At 40.1% G+C, this 24,944-nt stretch overlaps 1 protein-coding gene across 4 annotated transcripts in view; it reads right to left on the reverse strand.

The window, feature by feature from the left end:
- The window catches only part of RNF38 (ring finger protein 38), a 98,652-nt gene that overhangs the window by 30,722 nt on the left and 42,986 nt on the right, over positions 1-24,944 (reverse strand). For 2 of the 4 annotated variants that reach the window (XM_071731085.1, XM_071731086.1), the window contains one exon: positions 19,250-19,320. In XM_071731085.1, coding sequence (XP_071587186.1) covers positions 19,250-19,320 — 71 coding nt within the window. Of the gene's footprint in view, positions 1-7,432; positions 7,453-12,723; positions 13,045-19,249; positions 19,321-24,944 lie in introns of those variants that run through there. The other 2 variants (XM_071731087.1, XM_071731089.1) reach the window with 2 other exon arrangements.

Raw genomic sequence — 24,944 nt, forward strand, 5'->3', positions numbered from 1 at the left:
GATCATAGCTACAATAACAGTAAATTCTTGGGCTGAACAGACTGGTTATTTCCAAATGTAGTCTCTTATTCACAGGTCAGGACTAAGCTCATTTACACAAGGATATTAGGTAGCTCAGGTTTCGTAAGCTCCGGAAGAGATGTGTCTCACAACCCTAGAACCAAAACAAAGTAAGGCACCTACATGACAGCTTGGAGTCACCAAATGGCCTTGTAAGCATTACTGTCATCTTCCATCCCACCTGAGAAAGCACCAGAGGCAGAAGCCTAACAGTATAAACTGCAATTATAAGCTAATCCAGGATGTATATTAAGAGACAGAGCTCTGGTCTTCACTGTAGTCTGCATATCAGAGTGCGAGCACAAATCATGCTGAAAAGAACACTGGAGTCTTGTTTCCAAACACACGGTTTCTACTGCAAGAACAGCAGCAGTGTATTTCCACAGAATTACTGTTAAAGTCCTCTCTATAAAATTCAGCTCACAGAGTAATACCTTCTATATTCAGGTAGAACCTCCAAACATTTTTTAAGCTACCAAAACAAAACGACAGTGATTTTTACCTCATTTGAAAAAGCAATTATGAAACAAACAGATAAAGTAAACAACAAATATCCCACATCTGTATTTCAGTAACCATATAATGCTCTAATATTCTAAAAAGCTGATCCAAAATATTCCCTCAGAGCATGTCACACAGCACATTTTCATGGAATGTTAGCCCAGTAATATGCTGTAACCAATGTAAAACACTGTAGCAATTATTACCTGTTCAGATAGTTTTACAGCCAAAACTGCTATGACAGCCAATGACATTAAGCTTTCAGGTTTCATTACTTCAGGCCTTGAAGCATACCACTGGCTTCACAGGTGTATGTAGACTGATACAATGGACTGTTTTATCAGTTATGTATATTAGTCCAGAGACCAGCGAGCATGCAGTAATGCCCACAAATGTTCTTATATCAAAAAGTTGTGGACAGATGTGGAAATTGCTTCCTAACAAACCTGCTTATTTGAAAGATGCAGAAGATGCTTAAAACCAACCTGAGACAGACACATACCATCGCAAGAAAATATATTTGAAAAATCAATGCTAGCACATGGTATTATAACTTGGCAGTATTAAACAAGAACTGGAATTTTCCAAGTGAGCAGAACTCTGAAAGCCCACAAGAGAAACAAAAACTCTATGAGAGCATTCTCTACATTCTTAATTTTTACATTGGTCATAAAATGTAATTAATACTTACTCTTACGAACAAGGAAATAGTCTGTGTGATTGAGGTACTGTTCCTATCAACCTGCAATCACATTTAATCTACTTTTAATTCATCAAATGTTATGTTTAATCTGATACCAAATGGAGGACAACATAGGCCAAAAGCTAAAAAAAGCATTAATGATATAATCTTTCTTTATGTGCTGCCAGCCGCCAAAGACAAAGCAGATTACTTTGGGGAGATAAATCAGTCTTAGGTCTGTTCTGCATGGTCCTTGCCAGAAGTCTGCCAAACATTGACAAAACCCAGCTATTTAGACCTGAAAGCAAATTTTGTTTAAGAGACTTGAACGGAAACACTTCCTAGTATGTTAGAAAGGTACTAGGTAGTTAAAGATTAGTAACAAGTTAAACATTAGTTTAAAAAAATTTTTTTAATGTTTTTTTACTCTTCCATTGTATTGACAAGTCATCACTATGCTAACACACCTCATGATATTTCACTGTGATGACAATGCTCTCGATCCCGTGCATACTAAGACTGTGCACATTAACATCAGGTGCCAAGCAATAAAAGAAGCAAATCTCTTTGAAAAGCAAGAAAAAGAAACTTAAGGGATGTTAGCAGCGAACACTTCCTGTGAGCCCAGAAATTCCTCCTCTGCCTGTCCCAGCTTGGTGGTCACTGCAGACACACAGCAGTCACACACTTGTCCCACAGGCACCCCACACTTAGAGGTACCCTGAAACACCACCACAGATCCTTGGCCTGCCTGACATGTCAGTCTGGTCCCAAAGCTCATCCACTTGCCAACTGGCTCAGTTTGAAGATGGCCAGCAAATACAAATACACAACTTGCTCCATGCAGAGCAGGTTTGGGTAAGGTACTGGAGCCAATGACTTCACCAGCTAGCACCAGGCACATAGGCAGGCCTGGATCCTGTTATTGACTCTATGACCCTCACTCATCCTGACTCCATAATAGCTGGCTTTGGGAACACACACTCTTCCTGGTCCAGGAGCTGGCAATCAAGACACTCACCCATCCCCAGCAGCTGGACCTCAATGCTCCACGAACTGACACTGGCTGAGGGTGCTCACATGCACAGGCTGCCTCCAGTAGGTGGCACCCAGTCCACTGAGTCCAGTCCCCCAGTCACTGGCACTGGGTATTTCAAATCTGCAGAAACCCAGCAAGGTAATCCAGAGAGCTACAGCTCCTGACACTGAGACTCACACTCATACCCATGGCTGGCACTGCAGACCCAGCTGCACCTACACTTCCCGTGAGAGGCTCCAGCTGCTGCCCTGGCCTCCAGGGTTGGTCTCACTCACACAGATGAAATAGTGAGAGAGTCTCTCACACAGCATAGGAGAGACAGCAGTGATCAGAGGGTTTGGCTAGACAAGGGTAAAGAATGGTCACAATTTACACAACTGTCCCCTTTTCTGTCTGCCTGATCTTGTCTCTCCCTGACTTGCTTTCCCTTCGCTCTGTCTCCCCAGCTTGCACAGTTCCACTGACATACACTGAGGCCCTCCAACATCTTGGACCCTCAGGTTTGCATCCTTATCAGTCATACAGTCCCTGTTTGCATGCAGTCTCCTAACAGACCGTCAGTTTGTATGACTGACTAGGTTTGTTTCTTGTCTTTGGCCCCATGAAGTTTGTCTAGCACGTTCACATCTCTGTATATTTTGCCTACGGCTTCCCCCTTTTCCTTATAATCTAAACAGACAAGGTCTTTGATAAAGTAACCTCACTGAAATAAACATTCCCATATTATATGCACCCTCATCAATTAGTTACTGACCAAGTTTGGTCCTTGTTACTGCCACCATTACTTTTTGTTGGTCAGATTTGTGTCTCAGAATGTTCATTTTCCATTTGGCACTGAAAAGGTCCCTGAACAGACAAACTTCACAAGCTATCCTTCCACATACCTTTACAGAAAGCATGACTAACTATTCCATTAACTGTACCAAAAAAAAACACAAACCACCCACCAAACAAACAAACAAACCAACCCCAAAAACCAAACAAAAACCAAACTAAACCATAAAAGATATTATCAGAAACTACAGAGAGATGGACTACCTCTGAGAACAGTAAAAACAATACAGGAACATGCAAAAAAACAACAGCCCCTCAGTCCTTCCCCTAAACAAGAATATTGTCCAAAAATTAAAAGGGAGAGTGCAGGGTGCAAGAAGACTGTTACAGCAACCTAGGACAGCTTGCCTCCAACACCCTTGTATGTAGAGTACCAAGGACACCGTGTTAAAGTTTGCTTTCTCCACATCTGCATCTAGTTTTGCACAGGCACAAATGGTGACAACTGGCTGGGGATCTCAGAAATCAGACAGCAGCAGCTGAACTACATCAGCAAGTTCACCAATGAGCAAATTGTGTAAGTATGATATGCTAAGCAGCACAAGTGTTATTATTCAGCCCTGTGCTGATGTCCCTGGAAGTTCACCCCTAAGCAGGCCCCACTATATCACATCCCCCCATTTAGCATTACTGTCTCAGGGCTCCCAGTGTGGTAACAGGCACACTGTTACCAGTGTGGCTTTCATCAACACCCAAGCTGTCACTTGCTGACTGTTGTACCTCCTCCTGCAGTTTGCTCATTACAGCTAGAAAATAGAAACAGGAGGAAAAAAATTCTGATCATACTAACTTGAAGGCTAGCAGAACATCTGTAAGAGAACATCTGGAACAGACATTCTCTGGTTAGAAATGGAAAATTTTAGCGTTGTTGATAATGAGCACAACTGCTACAACACAGCAGTTAAGTGGAGGCAAAGGGCAACAGGGCAAGAAAAAATTTAATATTGCTGTCCTGAACAAGCTTCCCATCAACCAACCCCTCCCTGTCCTTCTCTTCAATCCATTCTCTTCCCAGTCTGTATCTGCGATTGGGATTGCTCTGACCCAGGTGCAGGACCTTGTTATCATGTGGATATCCTTCCCCTCCGCTCTTCAGAGAAGACTGTCAAGAATTACAAAAATCAGTATGTAATTAGTACTTGGGATGAAAAATTCACAAATAAAACCCAAAAAACACTAAGCATGACACTAATGGTTTCTATGGCTACAGCACAATGCATGGGAGAAAAAAGAGTTCAGTAGAGAACATCTCTGTGCCCTCCCTGTAGGATCAGGGAAGAAATATTCTGAATCTCAATTCCTAGAGATGGAGGAAACCTTAGCAAGGCACATGATTCTGAAAGGAAGCCTCAGATGTTTCTTCCAACTTGCTTCTTAAATATCACCATGTGGTCAGGAAAAAAACTAGTAACTTCATCTTAAAAAGAAACCAAAGCTACAATAACAAGGTCAGGTTGCCAGTATAAAATTTGCTGCAGCAGGTCAAGACGTACCATGTTGTTTAACTTCTGTGAACAAGACCTGTTTTCATGGTGAAACTGAGAAAATTTACACAGCACTTAGTAAAATAAAAAATAAAATTAGTAAAATAGGAATGACACTACTGAATATGATTTAAAGAGGATGCAAGTCCATCTAATGTTGTGTGTTTCAAAGCTATGAGGGTATCAGCACTGTATCTAACAGCTGTACCAGGCATTCATCTGTATCTTTCTGCATCATTCATAATTCACTCAGCACTTGATATGATTAATTCATTATTTACTGGCAGTAAGCACAATGGTCAGTGCTGCTGTTCAGCAACCAGAACTACCCATGAAATCCTCCATGCAAAGTATTTTTGCCACAGATATGAAGCATGTAATAGTGAATTCCATAACAACAGCACAGAACGTATTTCACCAAATGCATCTCTTCACTTTACTTATGATCAAAACATTAATAACCTGAATATTTAATTTCCTGTTTATCTGACAGCCATTTATGAGTTTTCTCTGTATTAATTCTCTCTCTGAAACGCAATTCTCATTTAATCAGGTGTTTAGGATACAAAAGAAACAACATTAGGAGACAGATAAGCCTAAACTGCTTAAGTTACACACAGTAAATATTTTAAACACTCTTAAGAATTTGACTCTTGGGTGTCAATTTCTCATATTAAATGTTGGAATATTTCTTTGCCGAGTGTTAATTCAAAAAGCACAAGAACTTTTAAAAAATGTAAAAATCTTTTAATCCTATTTGGTACATTGCACTACTCTCAACAGCAAAAGAGAAAGAGCAAATTTTGTTTAGGAGGACTAGAGGTGTCTGATTTTCAAGTTCTACTGTGCATACAAAAAGGACAGTGCATCCCATATATTGTATCTGAAGCATCTCCTTTTTTTAATACTGAGTCCAGAATCAAGGAAATTTGGCCATCTCAAAATCCTTCTAATTCAATGGTGTTACTATTTGATATTGCTTACAGCACTTTCTGCAAAAATACTTTGAAATATGGAAAGATTTTGTCATAATTTTTCAGGTAAATTAATCAAATCAATTTCAATGCTGCTAAACTCAAAAAAAAAAAAAAAAAAAAAAAAAAAAAGATTAAAGATTAAGTATTTATTTTTATTTCTGTATCACATCATGGTGTTTTTTTCTGAATAGGGACTATTACCTCTCATCCAAAGCATGTGTGCCAACTGTTAAGGGGAAAAAACTCAGCAATACCTTCCTCTCTGATATAGAACAAGTTGTTAGAAAAATATTAGTTTTACTTTAAAATTCAAATCTGTGGTCTCAGTTTTTAAGTCAACCATCAACGTTGTGTGTGATAATAAACTGAAAACAATTTGTGCTACTTCTGCAGATATTTCCTGCTGTTAACATGTACTGTGGTAGTAAGCAAAACCCATTACATAGACTTAGTGTATCACTGAATATTTGTATGCTTTCCTTCTTAAAACTGGAAAGGTTAGAAATAATGCAACACATATTACTCATTTACTACCAGTTTATCTTCATTGCCTATCAATCTGAGTTGAAGTGTCTATGTTATGACATCAACACCACCTACCACAGTACAGAAAGTGCCATTTCAGGAAATGGTACTAACAGCAATGGCTTAGTACATACAGGCTAATGAACTCCTATTTTTGTATATAAATAAAACAGAAGGCAAGTTTTTAGTTAAAGTCACAAATTTGCAGCTGAAGAGGAATAATCTCCCTACATAAAAGGCTCAATCACATTAAATTTTGTAATTGTACCATTAAAATATATTCATTGTTATAAAGAAATTACTTCAAGTGTCATAAAATACACAGAAATTTACACACTTAAAATGATGCCAGGGTAAGAGGAAAGTGGTGAAATCAAAATGTTCGCATTTCAAACAAACCAAGTTTTCCATTTTAGTTATAATTCTGCTGTTTCAGACAATGGGCCAAGGAGTCTGAAGAGAAGTCTGGCTCAAAGATGTCTTCATATCAATCTTCTCTGTGCATAATTTGAATTTACAGTATGTATTAATTATTGGCTTTTTCATTTAGGCATGTGAAACTAACATACACCAGCAGGGACAGGGTAATGAAGACAATTAAAATGCAAATCATAATCTTTCCACAGATACAATATTATCCCCCTACACAAAAGCATGCATACGTGCACATATATGGAACACAGTATACATAAATGTACAAGCAAGTATTTCAGACTGAGGACTAAAACTTTTTATTCAGGTAAATTAATGCTAAGCTGACCATATTTGTTGAAACAGTGCTATAAAACATACAAACACTGAACTGAGGCATACCACTACCTAAGCACCTGAACTAGTATTTACAAACATGAAACAGCTTTTAACAGAGTATTTTATCCAGCCATTAACCAGATTATTTAAATCAGTCCTCCCCAGACTTTAGCCCCCAAAGAGATAACATTTAGACTGCTATGAATGTTGCTTACACTATTGTACCTGATTTCCTTACTGCAAACGGCACAAAGGCAACACTGAAAATTTGTTCCTAGGAAGAGGTCTACAGGCCACGTATTGTGGCAGAGCACAACCACATTTGGCTGGCTTTTTCTGACAGCACAACACTGAGCTGCATTACCAAAATGTTTGCCTCTGCTTACTACACAGTACTGGTAAAACATTGTGTATAAATACGTAATATGTGTTCTCGGAAACGAGGGAAGTCATAATGTAATCTCCTCAAGAATGTACCACAGTTTAGTTGTCTCCATATTGCTAGACATTTGAAGCCTCGATGAATACTCCTGATCTATTTCAGAAACTACACAATGATTCCACAAAACAGCCTATCTACCTACTTGGCAATGATAAAACTCATGTCAATATGGAATGTTCTTCAATATTCTGCAATACGTACACACTGCTATCGGGGAGAAAAAAAAGGAGGGGGAAAAAGGAGGGGGAAAAAGGAGGGGGAAAAAGGAGGGGGAAAAAGGAGGGGGAAAAAGGAGGGGGAAAAAGGAGGGGGAAAAAGGAGGGGGAAAAAGGAGGGGGAAAAAGGAGGGGGAAAAAAGAGGGGAAAAAAGGAGGGGGAAAAAGGAGGGGAAAAAAGGAGGGGAAAAAAGGAGGGGAAAAAAACGGGGGAAAAAACGGGGGAAAAAACGGGGGAAAAAAACGGGGGAAAAAAACGGGGAAAAAAAACGGGGAAAAAAACGGGGAAAAAAACGGGGAAAAAAACGGGGAAAAAAACGGGGAAAAAAACGGGGAAAAAAACGGGGAAAAAAACGGGGAAAAAAACGGGGAAAAAAACGGGGCAAAAAAACGGGGCAAAAAAACGGGGCAAAAAAACGGGGCAAAAAAACGGGGCAAAAAAACGGGGCAAAAAAACGGGGCAAAAAACGGGGCAAAAAAACGGGGCAAAAAAACGGGGCAAAAAAATGGGAAAAAAAGGTATTAAAAAGCATGCCTGAAAATTCAAGGATGGCCAAGATACATAGCAGTAACATAGGACTCTTAAGTTCTACCTTTTCCAATTTACTTTTCTGTACACTTCCCACAGAACGAGGGAGAAAACATGTCCCAAATGGCACCTAGCACATCTACAAAAGGGATAGTATGTAACTGTCATAGCAATCTCCACCACTAAAGTATTCGGGTTTCTCTCACTGTTTTTCACTTCTGTACTTCTCCTATTTCTGTCACTGAGTTTGTTCTTCATTCTTCTAGGCCATGTGCCATATAACCAGGAAATTTTCACATCTGAAACAAATATAAAGGCTTTACTTTGTCATTCATACAGTTTACATATATAAGCTCTTTGTATCACCTACAAATGACGGAACACAAGCCATTGAACATAATGCTGCTCATTATGCTCACTGAGCCTAATGCTATGGTTACCATCCTGTTAGTCAATTTGTTAAGATGGATTTGTTTACACTGCAGAATACTGGGTGTTTATACGCTGCTGCTCCTGACAGTAGGCTGTAACAGGGTAGGGGTATGTCTCTTTTCCCAAGTAACAAGCAATAGGACAAGAGGAAATGGTCTCAAGATGCACCACGGATGATTTAGACTAGATATTAAGAAATATTTCTTCAACAAAAGGATTGTCAAGCACTGGAACAGGCTGCCCAGTGAAATGGCTGAGTCACCACACCTATAGGTGTTTGAAAGCCGTGTAGACGTGGTGCTCAGGGACATGGTTTGATGGTGGATTTGGTAGTGTTTGGTTAACAGATGATGACCTTATGGGTATTTTCCAACTGAAATGATCCTATGATTTATTTTTTTTTAAGCTCAGCATACTTAGGCTATGCAGTACGTATTACAGAGTATTTGCTTTAAGCCTATGCAGACTATATGATTTTAGTAAAGCCTAAATTAATAGAGTTGCTTCAAAAAGCTCTGAGAGAAAAAAAAAAAAATGTTTCTTCTCCATTAGCTGGGATTTGAATACACCTTTTGCCTCAGTAGGTTGCAGAACTTAGTTTCTGCATGCATCAGGGTGACCCCAGGCCCTGTGAACATACTGGTGCAACAGTGGCTGGCTCCTCTGCCCCTACAAAATACACATATTGGGAGGCTACCATGTAAGAGAAATGACCTAGACATGTATATAAACCTTACAGTGGCATGTAGTGGGTGAAGAACTCAGTCCATGCAATCTAACTGACAAATTATGTGCAACAGCAAAACCAAGAAATAACTGAGATTTTCTGCTAAGCTGACCTAAAAAGAGGAATATGGGAAAACACTGCAGCTCCTCAGCTTCAAGAATGAGCTTATTCTTGTGTAGGTCTTTTACTTTAGAAAACAGGATTCTTATCACACAAAATTGAAGCAGTTTTGTTTAAAAAAGCCCAGCAAACCACATACTTATTCAATTATATGTGAAGGAAAAAAAGCCTCACTCCCCCCCACACCCTCAAATAAGCACAGTTTGCTGACTTCTCAAATCCTATCCTACATTTTTGCTTGGGAGAAAAAAAGATGAGAATTTAAAGTATGCAAGAAATTCAGTGAGATGTATACTTTTCAAATACAATCTCAAGCTCTGAACCATGCTGAACTAAGTCACCATCACGGCTATGAATTGTTCAGTCACAATTCAACTACAGGTATATGTAAACATCCACATACTGAAAGCAAAGCAAGAGATTACAAATGCTATGCTAGGTATCTGTATTTAAATTTGATCTGTATGTGCTCTGACTGCTGACACAGTAAGAAAGCTGAGTAAATGGAGGAAGAAAGCCTCACATGTGGTCCCCTCAGCTGTGCTCAGCAGAGCTGCACATGCAAAATCACCACATGCATATTTGCCTTGCCAGACTCCTTGTGTTCACATCTGAACATTTTTCTCAAATCCATACACATCCACTTGAAACTTTGCTACTCGTCTTCGCAATTTCCTTTCACAACATTGTTTAAAATTATTACCTCTCCGACTCTTTCATGCCTCACATCTCTCAATTTCCCTTCTTGTTATATATTATGTTCCAGTATTTTCCCAACAAACTTACACACAGAGGAGACCAAAACAAAAATGCCCTCTCTTTACTCACATATATAGTTCTAAATGTCTACTGATTTCTAACAGATTTTGAAAATGCAGTTCATAAAAAATATTCAAACATTATAGCTTTTTTTTTTAGAAGAACAATCCTAACAAAGATTATCCGCAGAAATAACATGAAAAAGGAAGAAAATGTCTTGATTTTCATTTGTCTAGAGAGAAGACCATCTCCTAAAGTCCCAGCAGTACCATAAAGTTGTGCCATGCTCTCTTCCCCTCTCACATGATTTACTGCAACATGAAAGAACCATTTGGCCACTTCTGCCAGAAATTAACAGAGATATCGAAGACAGACCAGAGGCTAAGATAAGAGGCTCTGGAGAAAAGACAGGGTTGAATTCATACAATATCTAAGTTTGCCCAAAACAGAGGTGTTCACGGATTTTGGGGACAGGGACAAAACTGCAAGACTGACAAAATGAAAGGGCTAATTAAACAGAAAGCAAGCAAGCTTGCTTGCAAGCAAGCAAGAGAACACAGCATATGTAGTGGCACCCACACAAAGCACTGCACTTTTTTTTAGAGTATGAGGTCATGATGGGAAATACAAAAACCAACGCTATTGCAAGGAAATCAGGAAGTTCTAGAAGAGCAAAGAGAATAAGTTCGAGAAGAGCAAATCTAAAACCTGCTCACTGAGAATGAGAAATTGTGGATATGAAAGAGAGAAAGTCTATTTTTCTGAGAGGGGAAGAGCAAGGGCGTAGAAGACTCTAGCTGAGGTAGACTTACACTGCTTAACTATTTTTCTACAGTAGTGAGGAACAGTTCCACCGTAATCCAGGAAAACTGGTTGGACAGCAATCAGCAAAATGCTTAGGTGCAAAAGGTATTCCTTTCTTTTCCTTTCTGACTGATATTAAGCTGTTAAAGAGCTTGCTGCTACAAGACAAAAAAGTCCTAGCTTTCCATGTTCTGACAAATGGAAATCTGTAGAGGGCACCAAAAAGCAAAGAAAATTTCCTTGATCTTTCAAGAGCTAAGAGGAAGGAATCTACACACTCCAACGTGAAGCTGAAGGGTAAAAATCATGACAATCATCCTGACAAATCAGAGACCTAGATAAACTTTGCTCACAACAGAATTTAACTATGCTCTATTAGATTTTTGAACTTGATATAGAGCTTTAAATAAAGAAGGAATCCACAAGCTGTGCTTTTGCCTAATGCCTGTTTAAGCCCAACCTATTGTCTTTCCAGAAGTTTCAAGAATCAGTCCTCCACAGCTGAAACAACTCGCTGACCAAGAACAGGAGGAGACAAAACCTAATAAAACAAATCACATTCTACCTGTTCCTAACTTTCAAATCCTTCTGAGGCAGAGGGTGGGAGTGGTGGAGCTACATACACAGCTTAAATCATAAAACCTTTAGAAGTCTAAGACCTACTCTCTAGAAATTGCCATTAGGTTTACTACAAAGTGGCCCATACTGCTTTCATAGACAGGCATGTACAACAGCATTGAAATGCATCAAGACTACAATTTCAGTTTCAACTCCACAAGATCTCAGGTATGTCCAACAATACCATCAGTTTTGGCAACTGAAACTACAGAAGTTGCCTCAGCAAAAGCAATTTATGACAGACCATGTCATAAATCACCCGATCACATGTAAGCAAAACCTGAATAAGGACTAATAGTCCACCTTATTCATGCTCATGTTACCATTCCAGTTACCAAAACACATACATTTGCTCCAAGTACTACCCTCAAAAATTCTTTTTAAAATGCAAATGCTATACACTCATGCACATTCTCATGATCTACACATTAAGGTATAAGTAAATTGCTTGGTATGAAAAACTAAACTGTGTCTCCATTAAATCACTCAACACATAATCAGGAACCTTTCAAAGGAAACTACGAGCATCTCTCTGGTGCAAGTATAAGAAAGTCACCTTTGTATTTTATGGGACTATGACCTCAGATATACTGAAAAATACTAACAGGCACTTAAAAAACATACACTTGCTAACACAGACGTTTCATTGTTCTTTCTTTACCAACTTGATAGGGCTAAAGACACCTAAACACTTCATTTTAGTCTCAAAATGTGAGGGCAATCATCTGCTAGTGCTTCAGAAACACTCGCTACCTTCTCCCACGCAGAACACTAAACCCACATGTTTTCCCGAGGTCAGCACACAGAGATTCAGTTCTGTAAAGCCAGTAAAAATTTAAGGTTCCAGTAACACGTTTTGCTAAAACGGATACAGCAATTTTTAGGAGGATTAAACGGTTATGTCGCCGAATTAACCTCGCCGAGCTCCCATCCACCTAACTCGCCGCCTCACATGGAGCTACAGCTCCTGAAAAGGCAGACGGCGCCGCCTGGGCTTCCCAGCACCGGCCTCACGCCCAGGCCGCGCCGCCTCCTCCGCCGTCTACGAACGGCGACCCAACGGCGCTGAGTCCCGCACTGCCCTAACGCCGATCGCTCCTTCCCCCCCCTCGGCTGCCGGGCTCCGCGGGGACGAGTGGCGGTCACCGGGCGGCGCCTGTGAGGTCCCGCCCCGAGCGGGCCCACCGCCTTCCTACACCCCTACCCGCCGTCCCCGCGCCGGTACCTGCGGTGGAGGGACACGGCGGGGCCGCGCCCCTGCCTCCTCCGGACGCCGGGCAGTCACCGTCAAGGTTCCCGCGCCGCCTCCCGTAGTGTCGGCCGAGGGTCCCGCTGCTGCTGCTGCCGCCCGCGCCGGGCCTGCACGCGCGATCGCTTCCGGGAGCGTCGGCCCCGCGTCCCCCGCCCATCACAGGGCGAGCCCCCGCCGTGCCCCTCTCCCGTTCCGCCTCCGCGCCGCCGCCCCCTGCTCCCGCGGCCACCCGCCGCCCGCCATCTTCCGCCCGCCCGGGCCCCCCGCCGCCCCGCGCGCGCGCCTCGCCGCCTCCGGGGCCCGGTGACGTCACCCCGCAGCCCGGCGCAGGGCGGGCGGCACCAACCGGCCCCGCCCCCCGCCCGCCTTTGTCCGCACCGGGGGCGGCGGGGAGGCCGGCCCGCTACGTCACCGCCACTCTCTACGTCACTGCCCCGCGGCCCAGCCCGGCGGAAAGCGCGGCGCGGCCAAGGGCGCTACGCCAGCCCGCCCGCCCTCCCGCTCGCTCGCTGCTCCTCCACAGCCCCACAGGAACGGGGTGGGAGGCAGCGCGGGCCTGAAGCCCCGGGCAGGAGGAAGCCCTGACGGGAGAGAGGGCGGGAACCGCGGGCTCTGCCCTCAACCACCACACGTCGCAAAAGCCACCGAGCCGCCCCTGAGACGGCCGCCAGCAGCCTGGTCTGCTGATAGCTCTGGTGTACGGATTTCCCCTGCTGCCCTGACATGCAGGAGGGGCTCAGACGGACTAGGAAAAGCCAAGGAAACCCGCAGAGCAACGTCACCTTCTGAAGAATCGCTAGAGAAAGGTGATCAGCCTTCAGCTGCCGGTGCCACACGGGAGGGCCCTTTCCTGATGCGAGAACTGCTCAGCAAATACAAAGCAAACGAGGTATCAGAGACCTCATGTACTCAGGCTATTCCCCTTAAATGAGGTAGCAGCACCCCAGCTGTTTCCAGCTTTCAAGCCTGTTTCCACCCTCTGCACTTCAGTGTAATTAAAGTTTTCCCAAATCTGAGCCAGGAAAACAAAATAAACAACTTGTTGTAAATACAAAGAGTTACTGCTCTGCTGTAAAAGAGACAATTCAACAAGCACGAAAGTGGTTTGAGATGGGTCAGTTACCTCCTTGCAGCTGCCAGATGTGAAATGGGAGAGGTAGGAAGCTACTCAGTAAGAATACACAGAGTTAACTGCAACTAAGGGCAGAGGGGACATGGATGGGGACAGGACAACAACACAGCATGAGGAATAAATTACAGAATCACAGAACTGTCACAGTTAAGAAAGACTTCTAAGATCAAAGCATAGAACTGTCAATGCTCCCCTCACCCACCCCAATAAAAGAAAGTATTTGTCTGTCTCTTATCACCATGCCCACTGGAGCATGTCCTGAAGTTCCTAATCTACAAAGTTTTTAAATACCTCCAGGGACCTCCATCCTGTTGCAGTGCCTAACTACTCTCTAGTAAAGAATTTCTTCTTAATATCTGGTCTAAACCTCCCCTTACTGCTGTCTGAATTGGACAGGAATAATTTTGTTCCAGTATTAAAATTGGAGGGGGAAAAAGAAATTCCTTCTCATGCTCCCAGTTTTCTATGTATTGTCCCACACACTCCCCATGGAAGTTATATGTAGTCTTAGTTTACAGGTCACATCTTAAGAAATGTGATTGACCTTAAAATATCTGAATTCCTGAATCACTTTGGGTTCAGCTTCAGATGAGTAGGCTTATCCTACCTCACGCTGCACCATATAAAGAGGAAAAGAAAGAAGAGAATACTTTATTAAGGATCATGGCTTATAAAATACTTCCCATCTCGTGAAAAAACATCTTTTAAAGAGTCCTCTGGATTACTGACTGAGGACTAAATGCCCATCAAGACAGACAAACAAGATAAGGTTCAGGAACAAGAAATTGCTAAAGAAATAAAAGATGTGCCAAGTATAACTGGGGAATTTAAAGGTTAGAAATAGTGAATCAATCAATGTAATTTTTATATGGTTTGTAAGTACTGGGCAAAGAGAAATTCCTTACATACCGTAAGGAAGCAAATCTAATCAGAGAATACTAAGAAAGTAAAGTAAGTTAAAAATAAGTGACAGAAGGTACATATTTGGAAATAATACTCCTTAGTGGTATTAAAATAATTCCACTGGATTGCAGCTATGCTGCATTGTTTTTTCCTTACTAATGGATGGTCATTTTGGTTTGTTATTGCAGAATTAAAGACTATGCAACTCCATGAGGTCTCTTAAAAGAGCTGTCCCAAGCATACTTAAGAGTTGCATCTTTGGAGTTGCTTTTAAAACCGAGCAAACATTTTTTTTAATGGAAGTACACCCCTGATGAAAGAATCACCTATATGACAAAAAAAAGCCAAACAAAAAAACCCAGAACCAACCAAACCAACAAAACAACCAAAAAGAAACAACCCCCAACCCTCCTCCCCAAAAATAACAAACAAACAAAAAACAAACAACCTAACCACCACCACCATTGTAAAAGCTAAATAAACTGAACATGATTGAAGGGTTCTGCAGGATAACATAATTGCATGTATCTCTGTTTAACACTAGGAGGAAATGACTGGTAATTAAGGCTAAGTGATGTTCCAAAGGATCCCTTTTTACAGATAGCTTTCCGTAAGTGCTGCGCTGCACAAATAAACCCATTCAGTTCTGCTATTCAATATTCTAAGAATGACAATTACAATTCTAAGTATTTCATTAATTTAAAAATCATAGGTATTAAGCATTCAGCATGTTACACTTTCAAAGAAATTACAAACATGAAAAAAGGATACCTTGACTCATGCACTGAAGTTAAAAACTCTGACCTGCAAAGCAACAATGATTTTAACATGTATCTCATTTATAATCACTTTGCAACACCAAGTAAAATGGGAAATATTTTCTATATCTGTGTTTTACTAGATCTTTTTCATAAGACAAGGGTCAAAATACCACTTCCGATGCTGTGAAACGAAACAGGTTCTTAGCATTACCAGTCATGCTCTCAGCAATGACACATCCTTTTTAAGACAGTGAGGCCACCCATGAAAAACCTTAAGGCTTGGTTTCCTGCTGATGTCAATGAGCATGAATTCAAGACTTGTGTGCCAAGTCAACAGAATCAAGTAATTGGGGTGGAAGCCTGGGAATTGTTTTCATTAAGACTGTAACATTCATTTAGCATGTGTGGCGTAGAACTTTTCTCATGCTGTTGTCCAGGAAATAAAGACTGGACTTGCAGAGAAATTACTGTAAATTTTATGCAGATTGATAGTCAAGTACTATGCTTTACATTTCTTCTATAATACAAAAACTGGTTATGCACAGTCAGGCACAAGAGCTGTAAATTACTTCACCGAAACATATGTATTGACTAATCAAAGATATGTCAAATTATTCTGAAGGCGTGCTTTTCATAAAGTATTGAAAAACAATTAATAACAACAATGTCCAATAATTAATGACAATTTTTTGATAAATAAATCCGTTAAATCCTGCATTTTCTCTTTGAATGATATTTCCACCAAAATCAACAAGCTACTGTCTCTTAGTAATGGCAGAATAAATCAGAGCTCTCATTTCCTAAATAATTTTACACTGGAAACAAACAAGTTAAAAAAAAATATATATATTCACATACATACATACAAATATACAGGCATATATATTCGTACAAGCAAAGAGTGGTAGAGAATTAAAACTGGACCCTAGTACTCTAACCATCTGCTTTTAGGAAGCATTACTTGAGATTTTTTCCAAGACGTATATCCATATAGACAAAAATTAAAGAACATAACAACAGATGTCCAGTCAGCTTATATCCCTCAGTGGTGACACTAACTGAGCAGTACTGCTCTATCTGAGCCTTTAAAACAAAAGCATGAGTGGCATATCTGAGAAGAGTACAGATTTGTCCTGAAGACTGTTCTCCATTTTTCTGTACCAGTGGTGATTTTAATCAAGGGATCAGCAAGAATTTCCTATGAAATGCCACACAGTCTGCTTCATGTATTCTCATAGAAAAAAATTAAAGCTCCCACCAAATAAAATATTTGAGGGAAAACAAAACTTTGAAATACACCCAAAACACACCCTTTCTGCTTTTTATACTAGTTTCACTCCAGCCACTTTTTACACTTGTGAGTTCTCATTTGGTGCAGAATCAAAACCAATGAGAAAGCCTCTTTTCTCCCACCATTCCGAAATATGCAACGGTGTCAAGTTGGGGCCCAGATTCTCTACTGATATGGAGGCAGGTGGTGTGCCAAGCAGCTCAAAACTCAGCTATGTACTCTTTGATATTTAAACCAGATAAGCTGCTACACCCCTTGCTAATCCCTCCCCCTGAAGCTGTCAAATACCTACCAAACAGAATTTCCAGCAAGACTTAAAACAGTTTTAACTACCCTGAGAGGAAATAAAACTAAAGGAAGACCATCAATCTAACACAGAGGTGATCTTCCATGTACTTAGAGAAAAGGAAATTCTGAAAGGAAACTTACCTTTGGCCAAGAATCTTCCAGAAAGAGTACACAAGGATGAAGGAGGAAAAAAAGTTATAAAAAAAAAGGAAAAAAAAAAAAAAAAAAAAAAAGCTGTAGAACATTTAAAGAAACTTGCCCTAAAAACAAATCAAGCTCTGGGATAAGCTGGAACAAGTATAAAATTAATCTTACTCTAAAATGTCAAAACTCAAGGCTTTGTGCACTTATCAAGGCACTGACTGCAGGTTGCATTCCACTTCCCAGGAAAGACAATTTAAATTTTGACTAATGCATGCCCTCCTCCAGGCCTGTCAAGCCAAAATGTTAGTTTACTATAAAGTGTCATACTTGTAAACAAGGTAACACACGTTAAGCTATTGTGTATCAGTATGCATTATTTAGAGACAGTAAAGCTTAAGGCAAAAACCTCAAGAACAAGAGGAACATGAAAGTTAAGTCTCACAAGCAGTTTAATGTCAAAACCTTTTGCCAACGCGTGTGTATGCTGAACACACGCTACTGAAGTATCACTGAGCATTAAACACTGTAGTAAGGACACTCAAAGGCTGAGGTAAAAACTACTGAACGATTGAAATAAGAGTTTGTAATACTAAATGATAGTAACAACAATAGAAGAAGAAGGAAGAAAGAATAAAGGAGAAAGGAGAAAGAAGAAAGAAGAGAGAAGAAAGAAGAAACAGGAAAGGAAGAAGAAAGAAGAAAGAAGGAAGAAGGAAGAAGGAAGAAGGAAGAAGGAAGAAGGAAGAAGGAAGAAGGAAGAAGGAAGAAGGAAGAAGGAAGAAGGAAGAAGGAAGAAGAAAGAAGAAAGAAGAAAGAAGAAAGAAGAAAGAAGAAGAAAGAAGAAAGAAGAAGAAAGAAGAAGAAGAAGAAAGAAGAAAGAAGAAAGAAGAAAGAAGAAAAAAGAAAGAAGAAAGAAGAAAGAAGAAAGAAGAAAGAAGAAAGAAGAAAGAAGAGAGAAGAAAGAAGAAAGAAGGAAAAAGAAAGAAGAAGCAGCAGAAGAAGCAGAAGCAGCAGAAGCAGCAGAAGCAACAGAAGTAGCAGAAGAAGCAGAAGAGGAGGAGGAGGAAGAAGAGGAAGAAGAGGAAGAAGCTCAGCAGTCACAGCCCTATGGACAGCCTGTTCTGGCTAGCAATACTGGAGGAGGCAAAAACCCAAAGCTGTAATCCTAGAAGAGAGAGAACCAGCTCCCTGGCCAACCCCCATCAGTACACTGAGCATGACATTGCATGATACAGAATATTCCACTGACCAATTTGCATCTGTTGCTCTGGCTATGCTTCCTCACAGCTTCTTATGCACCTGCACACCAGCAAGACATAGAAAGTTGAGAAGTCCTTGGTTTCTTAGCAGCTACAAAACCATCAGTGTATTATCAGCATTTTTGTCATGACAAATCCCATACTGAGTCCAAAAGACAGCACTTATTCTAGCTACGAAGAAGAATTAGCTCCATCCCACATGAAAGCAGAAGAAACTTTGAGTACTGACTGCAAGCAAGCTAATCTGAGAATGCACCCAAAAAAGGTTAGGAAAATGCTTGTACACAACCAGAGAAGATGGTATTTTAAGACTGTAGCACTGAACAGGAGCTTCCTATCTGCAAAACTTTAAATTTTTTGCTACTGCAAAAAGGCTTTGAATGCTTAGCTAGCCTCTAATCTATGAAGTCAGAAGAGACAAACCATCCTATCTTACTGAATTATTTAACAAAAATATTGCTCTTCTTAACTGAGTCTTGGTAAGGCAATTCACAGTATCAAGAATATCAAAGGAATACAAGAAAAAACAAAAATACAGTATTACTTAAATTTTTTTCCCTGAGAGATTAAAAGGTTATTTTAGGATATATTTCTTAATTTGCTAGAAACAGTTAAAAGAGTAACCCTGAAAATTCACTGCTACACCTGCAAAAAAATAATTGTATAGAAATAAACCCAGTGCATATGCATCTTGTGAAGTAAACATTTTTGTAAGCCTCACCTTGTCACTGTCATCATTACAAATGTGATCTTGATGGATTGAGTGGCATTGAAAGGATGTACCAATGCTACCTACAAAAGAAGGGAGGGAGGGGGAAGAAAAAAAAAAATCATTAAATGATAACCCAATTCCCGTGAGGGCCAAAAATAAAGAGAAACTTAGCTAACTTTCTGTTTTTCTCCACACACAAAGGAGAGTTAGTTACCAAAAAGCTATGTCTGACAAGCCATGAATTTAATTCTGATTGCACAGTATGCCAACAATGTATCCACATGTATTTTTACTACACAGTTAAACAGTGCAATTAGAGTTAGGTCATCAATCAAAACCGAACATATGCTGTGAAGTACACAGCCTACATATGAACATAGCAAAGCTACACATTTCAAGTTAAGACTGTATAGTCCTGTCCCATACCCTTTACTACAGAAAATTTTCATCACTCTGCGTTGCCACAAAACAGCAGCCTCTTTTCAGTGTTAAGAATAAGAGTGAGTGAAAAAATTCAAGGTCAACACAAAAAAAAATTTTACTGACATTTGTTTTTGTCTGTAGTGGAATTTCTGCCTGCTTAAGGTCCTTCCCTAGGTTTCTTTAACCATAGGAAAAAAGGACAGAACACCTCTGCAAAGGCTTACCCCATTCACGAGACTTCTGTGCAAGTAGGGATACAAACTAAGGTTTGACTGTATCCATACAGACTCTCAAAACAGATTTACATAAAACTTTACAGTGTAAGAGTTACTTTAATGTGCTTTTTTTCCTTGCTCAGAAAGTACAGCAGAGGTGTAACCACTGTTTTTTTATTTATGCTTCCCTATGGTGACTTCTTCCTGAAAATACTGAGAAAAAAACACAAAAACCAAAAAACAAAACCAAACAAAAACCCCCAAAAGCAAGCAAGCAAACAAACAAACAAAAAAACCAACACCAAAAACAAACCCCAAAAAACCATACCAAAACAGGTAGGAAAATAGTCTCATTTGTAAAGCTATACCATTTCCTGATTTTCGTTACCAAAAGATCTACCTGGAACTTTTCTCCACAAGTTTCTTGTGGTCCTTCTGTTAAAATTTAAAAATATTGGTAGCCTTGTGCTGTAACATTTACAATAAATTCCATACAAATGATTGTCATAGAACTTTGAAGTCCATGTATTGTTTTGGACCTGGACAGAACTGATCAAAGCAAAGAACTGTTTAAGCAGGCAGCCAACCAAAAGCAAAAATCATGTCTAATTACTGCAAGCTGCCCCCAAGCCCTTCTGTATTCGGTAGAGGGTGGGAAGGAGATTGTACTGCTTATTGTCACCACTATCTCAGCTAAGAAACAGTGTATTTTATCGTTAAAATTGCATTTACCCCCTCGATTTCTGAAATAGAAAGTAAAAAATGGGAGAAAAGGAAAATCCATTTCCTTCTTCACTTCTTTGCATAGGGATGCACATGCACACGCCCTTCAGCCAGACAGGATGTTCTTGAAGAATACACTGCTGAGGTCCACGGATTACATGTATTTCAACAAAAATACTTGCTACTACTGTAAGTATGCCATGTGAATTCTATTGAAGTTGGTTGTGGTAGATTTCCCTTTTTATCTCAGCTGTTGTACAAAGCATGAAAAAAAGCAGTACTGTACTGCACAGGCACTACCCTATCAGTCAGCAAGAACATATTGAGCCCTGTCCAGCACATAGCATCTGGATGCTGTTTATTCATAAGCTTGAGCCAATTAACAGCATTTTAAGTTTGATTCACACCACTTAAAGACTATCTGCCTTTTGCCACAGCTACTGGGAAACTATTCACGTCACAGCTGCATGCAGATACCATCCTGGTGTTTCCAAGTAGTGTTCAGGTAGTAGTGTTCAGTTTTTCTGTCCAGAAGTTTGATGGCGCACATGCAACCTGAACACCATCCAATCAGACAAACTTCTATACCAAGTTTATTCAGCCACTTAACATCCTTTTTTTTCAAAGCAAAACGTCCGCACCAAATAAAATTTAATTCACAAGAAAATTCCAACATACCATGACCTTACTAAAAGGAACAGAGCATTTGACTTCCTTTCCCTGAAAAGTCCTATTAAAACCTTCATCCCAAAACGTGATACACTTCTGATGTCCTTCTTTTCTGTAACAGAGTTGGTTTCACACCAAACAATTCTTAAACCAGTTTTTAATGCTCAAATGTACATAAAAGTTCACAACTAGCATATTTTATTGCACAAGATACAGAAATCTTTTAAAAGAGGTGGTCTCAAAATATCCCATAATCTAGGCAATTGGCTCCACATTGGACTGACATACCAAGAAGGCAGTTTATTGCTTTCATTCCCATGCCGAGACATGGCACCTCTAAGACTTGATGTGCAGGAGGGCTGCTGCAAGTGACAGATATCTCGATACTGACAGATTGTAATTCAATAGTGAGATGATGATTCATTGTATTTTAGACCTATAATTAGGAGCTTTATAGTTAAATGTAATAATATACGTTGTAGTATAATGGCAAATTGATTTCATAGCCTACTATTGACAATTTTACTGCTTTACCAACTTCCTCATACTGTGTTAATTAATTAATAAGCTTCTTAATTGCTTTGAATCAATTACGCCTTATGTTTCCAGTAACCTGGAGGTGAACTACAATGCCACCAGTAAAAGAGATATGGAATAGTTAAACTATCACCATTATGACCTAGCTGCTGCCTTCTTCTTTTGGATTAACTTCAGCAGCTCCGTGTTTTCCCATGAAGAGTGGGAGTTCCTGCACTCCAGACAGACACACAACCCACAGGCTCAACTCCACTGCTTCATCCCCTGCACAGCAGTCTCACACAGGGAGAGGCCACTGCTTTGGTGGCCATCCAACTTCACCAGGCAAGGTCCAAATTCTGAAAGGATTTCCATGTTTTTAAGTTAGGCTGTGTGGACATCTGAGCCACTTCCACACAAAAGCATCTGAGGGTTCCAACACATCAGAAATATGCTTTCCCATGTACCTTATTAGATTTACAGCAAAAGTCAGATATCCAGTACTATATCAGAAGACATTTCTGCAACTAACAATACAGTATTACTGGATAGGCAAAGGCTTTCAATGAACGTACAAAGTTTTATTTCCAAATTATTAAAATAATTTCCATGCAAGATTCATATACATCAACTATACAAACCGGCATGCCTAGGGCAAATAATCAGATTCAGTGAGGCTTCAAGTAAAATGAACATTCCTCCCAACTGTTAAAAAATTATTGGAATCAAAGGTGTTACAGAATTCACGTTTAAAAATTCTGTTTGTATGCATTGTCAAAATCCCTACAGAAACAAAATTACTATATCTAGGTACAGACTTCTGGAACATTCTTCAACACTGAACTTTATTATTAAAAAAAAAAAAACAAACAACAAATCCCTCCTCCACCCCAAAAAAAAACAAAAACCAAACCCAAACCAAAACAAACTTGAAACACATCAGAAGCAAGTCCTTACTAGTTCTTTTCTTTCTTTCTTTCCATATCAAACATTCAGATTTCATGCAAGTGCAAAACTAGTATTTTAAATTTTGTATTTTCATATCTTTACAGTGCACACGTCATTGTCTGAACAGGAGGAACTAAAAAAGGAGGACTTTGAGAGGGGCAGAACACAAAGGGAGGGATCTATTCCCTCCTGTTTCCTGCCCATACTCTATAAAGTTCGGGAAGCCCAGGCAGCTCCTCCCTTTTTCTTTCCGCTCGCTCCTGGCTGCGCTGCTGCTCCCCTGCGCTTCTTTACCACCAGCTCGACACCTGCTCGTCAGAGCCCCTATCTATCGGGTTGTGTATATAGATATTTGTGTATATTTGTATTCTTTGTTACTTTATTATCCCTTAGGTTATTATCTTTCCCCTCTGCTAGTAAATCTGTACCCAGTTGTTTTCAGTTTCCAACTTAAGGTGTCCAACTTAAAGTCTCCAGTCTTTATTCCCCTTTTATCTTCCCTCTGTGGGTTGGGGAAACAGAGAGAGTAATTCTGTCCTTAGGTTTATGGTCTGCCCAAACTTGTGAGCCGCGAAAACATATAAAAGCAAAGGAAGTTTTCCATAAGGCTACTGACAGCTGTGTGCTTTGCTCTGGGGATCAGTTTTTCCTGCTTATTCAAAGAGCAGTTCAGCAGGAAGTCATCCAGGGTAAAATTTTACAGCAGCAATAAACCTTCAGGAAATTAGGTTAAAGCAGAATTTTGATTACACCCATAAACACAATACCACTATTTTAGCAGTTCTCTTAGTACTAAAAATATCAAGAGATGAATCATCAAGATAAGTTAGCAGGTTAAGTCTGTTTTATAAAAGAAACTACATATAGCAGTAAGGTAAAAGCACAATTCGTGTCAAATAAGTTTTTAAGCACAGGGCCAAAAGTAGGAAATCACCTTATATTCTGAGGACAACCTTGTGTGAGTTGAGACTAAGAAATAATCATCCTAAAGTGATACCATATAGGAAATTCTAGACTGTTATTATAGGGCTATTTAAAAAAATACTGTCGAAATTATGCACGTATTAACAGGTGCCAATATACTCCCCAAATGCCATTTTAGTTCTTAGTCAAGGCCTACTTTAAAATTGAAATTTAAAAGCCATTCCTTCATTTGGACACAAGATAACACTGTTTATTATCTCATTCCCACATGTTTTTCCACTCCAGAGTAAAACTTTCATCATAAGTATCTCAGTATCTAATACGGTTCAAAACCAGATAATGTTTTAAAGATTGGTTTGATCACAGGAGAGAGCCATTACCATTCTGCTGTCTTTGTATTCTCCTGTCTCTGATCACACAGTTTCTGTCTACCTGATGCAAGTGTCAAGCATTGAAGATTGCCAGTATATCAAGACTAGGAGACCATTAAAATTTTGCAGCAGCTAGTCCTGCATCAGATGACTGCTCACGTAGTCCCCATGGGAATTCATTGTGGTTTACATTCAGTAGTGCACAAGATTATTTCAAAATTATAAACTGTAATATTTTACAATGTAATATTTATAAATGTAATATTTCAGAATTGTAAAATGGTTTGGGCTTAGGTTGGTTTTGGGTTTGAAATGACCTTTAAAGGTCACCTCGTTCAGTGTCCCTGCAATGTACAGGGACACCTTTCACTAGATCAGGCTGCTCAAAGCACCATCCAACCTGACCTTGAACACTTCCAGTGATGGCTCATCTACACTCTCTCCACAACAGGGCAACCTCTTCCAGTGTTCCTCCACCCTCACTCTATTGAAGATACAAGGAAGAAAGTTTTTGTGTTCCTAAATCTACCCTCCTTCAGTTTAAAACCATTGCCCTTTCTCCTGACACTAGGCCTTGGTAAAAAGTCTCCATCTTTCTTGTAAGCCCCGTTTGTACATTTAAAAGGTTGCAACAAGGTATCCCCAGAGCCTTTTTTCAGTTTCTCAGCCTTTTCTCACCCTGCAGGTCTCCCAGCCTTCTGATAATTTTTGTGGCCCTTTTCTAGACTCCCTCTAAGAGGTCCATGCTTTTCTTGTCCTGAGGACTCCAGAATTGAATGCAGCTGGAGTCTCATGAGAATGAACTGAAGGGACTGAATCACCTCCCTTGACCTGTAATCACCTTTCTGACCTGTAAACACACATTGCTGGCTCATGCCATTTTTCAGCCACCAGGAGCTCCCAAGTGCTCCTCTG

This window comes from Heliangelus exortis, chromosome Z (genome assembly GCF_036169615.1).
Source record: "Heliangelus exortis chromosome Z, bHelExo1.hap1, whole genome shotgun sequence".
NCBI classification, from domain to species: Eukaryota; Metazoa; Chordata; class Aves; order Apodiformes; family Trochilidae; genus Heliangelus; species Heliangelus exortis.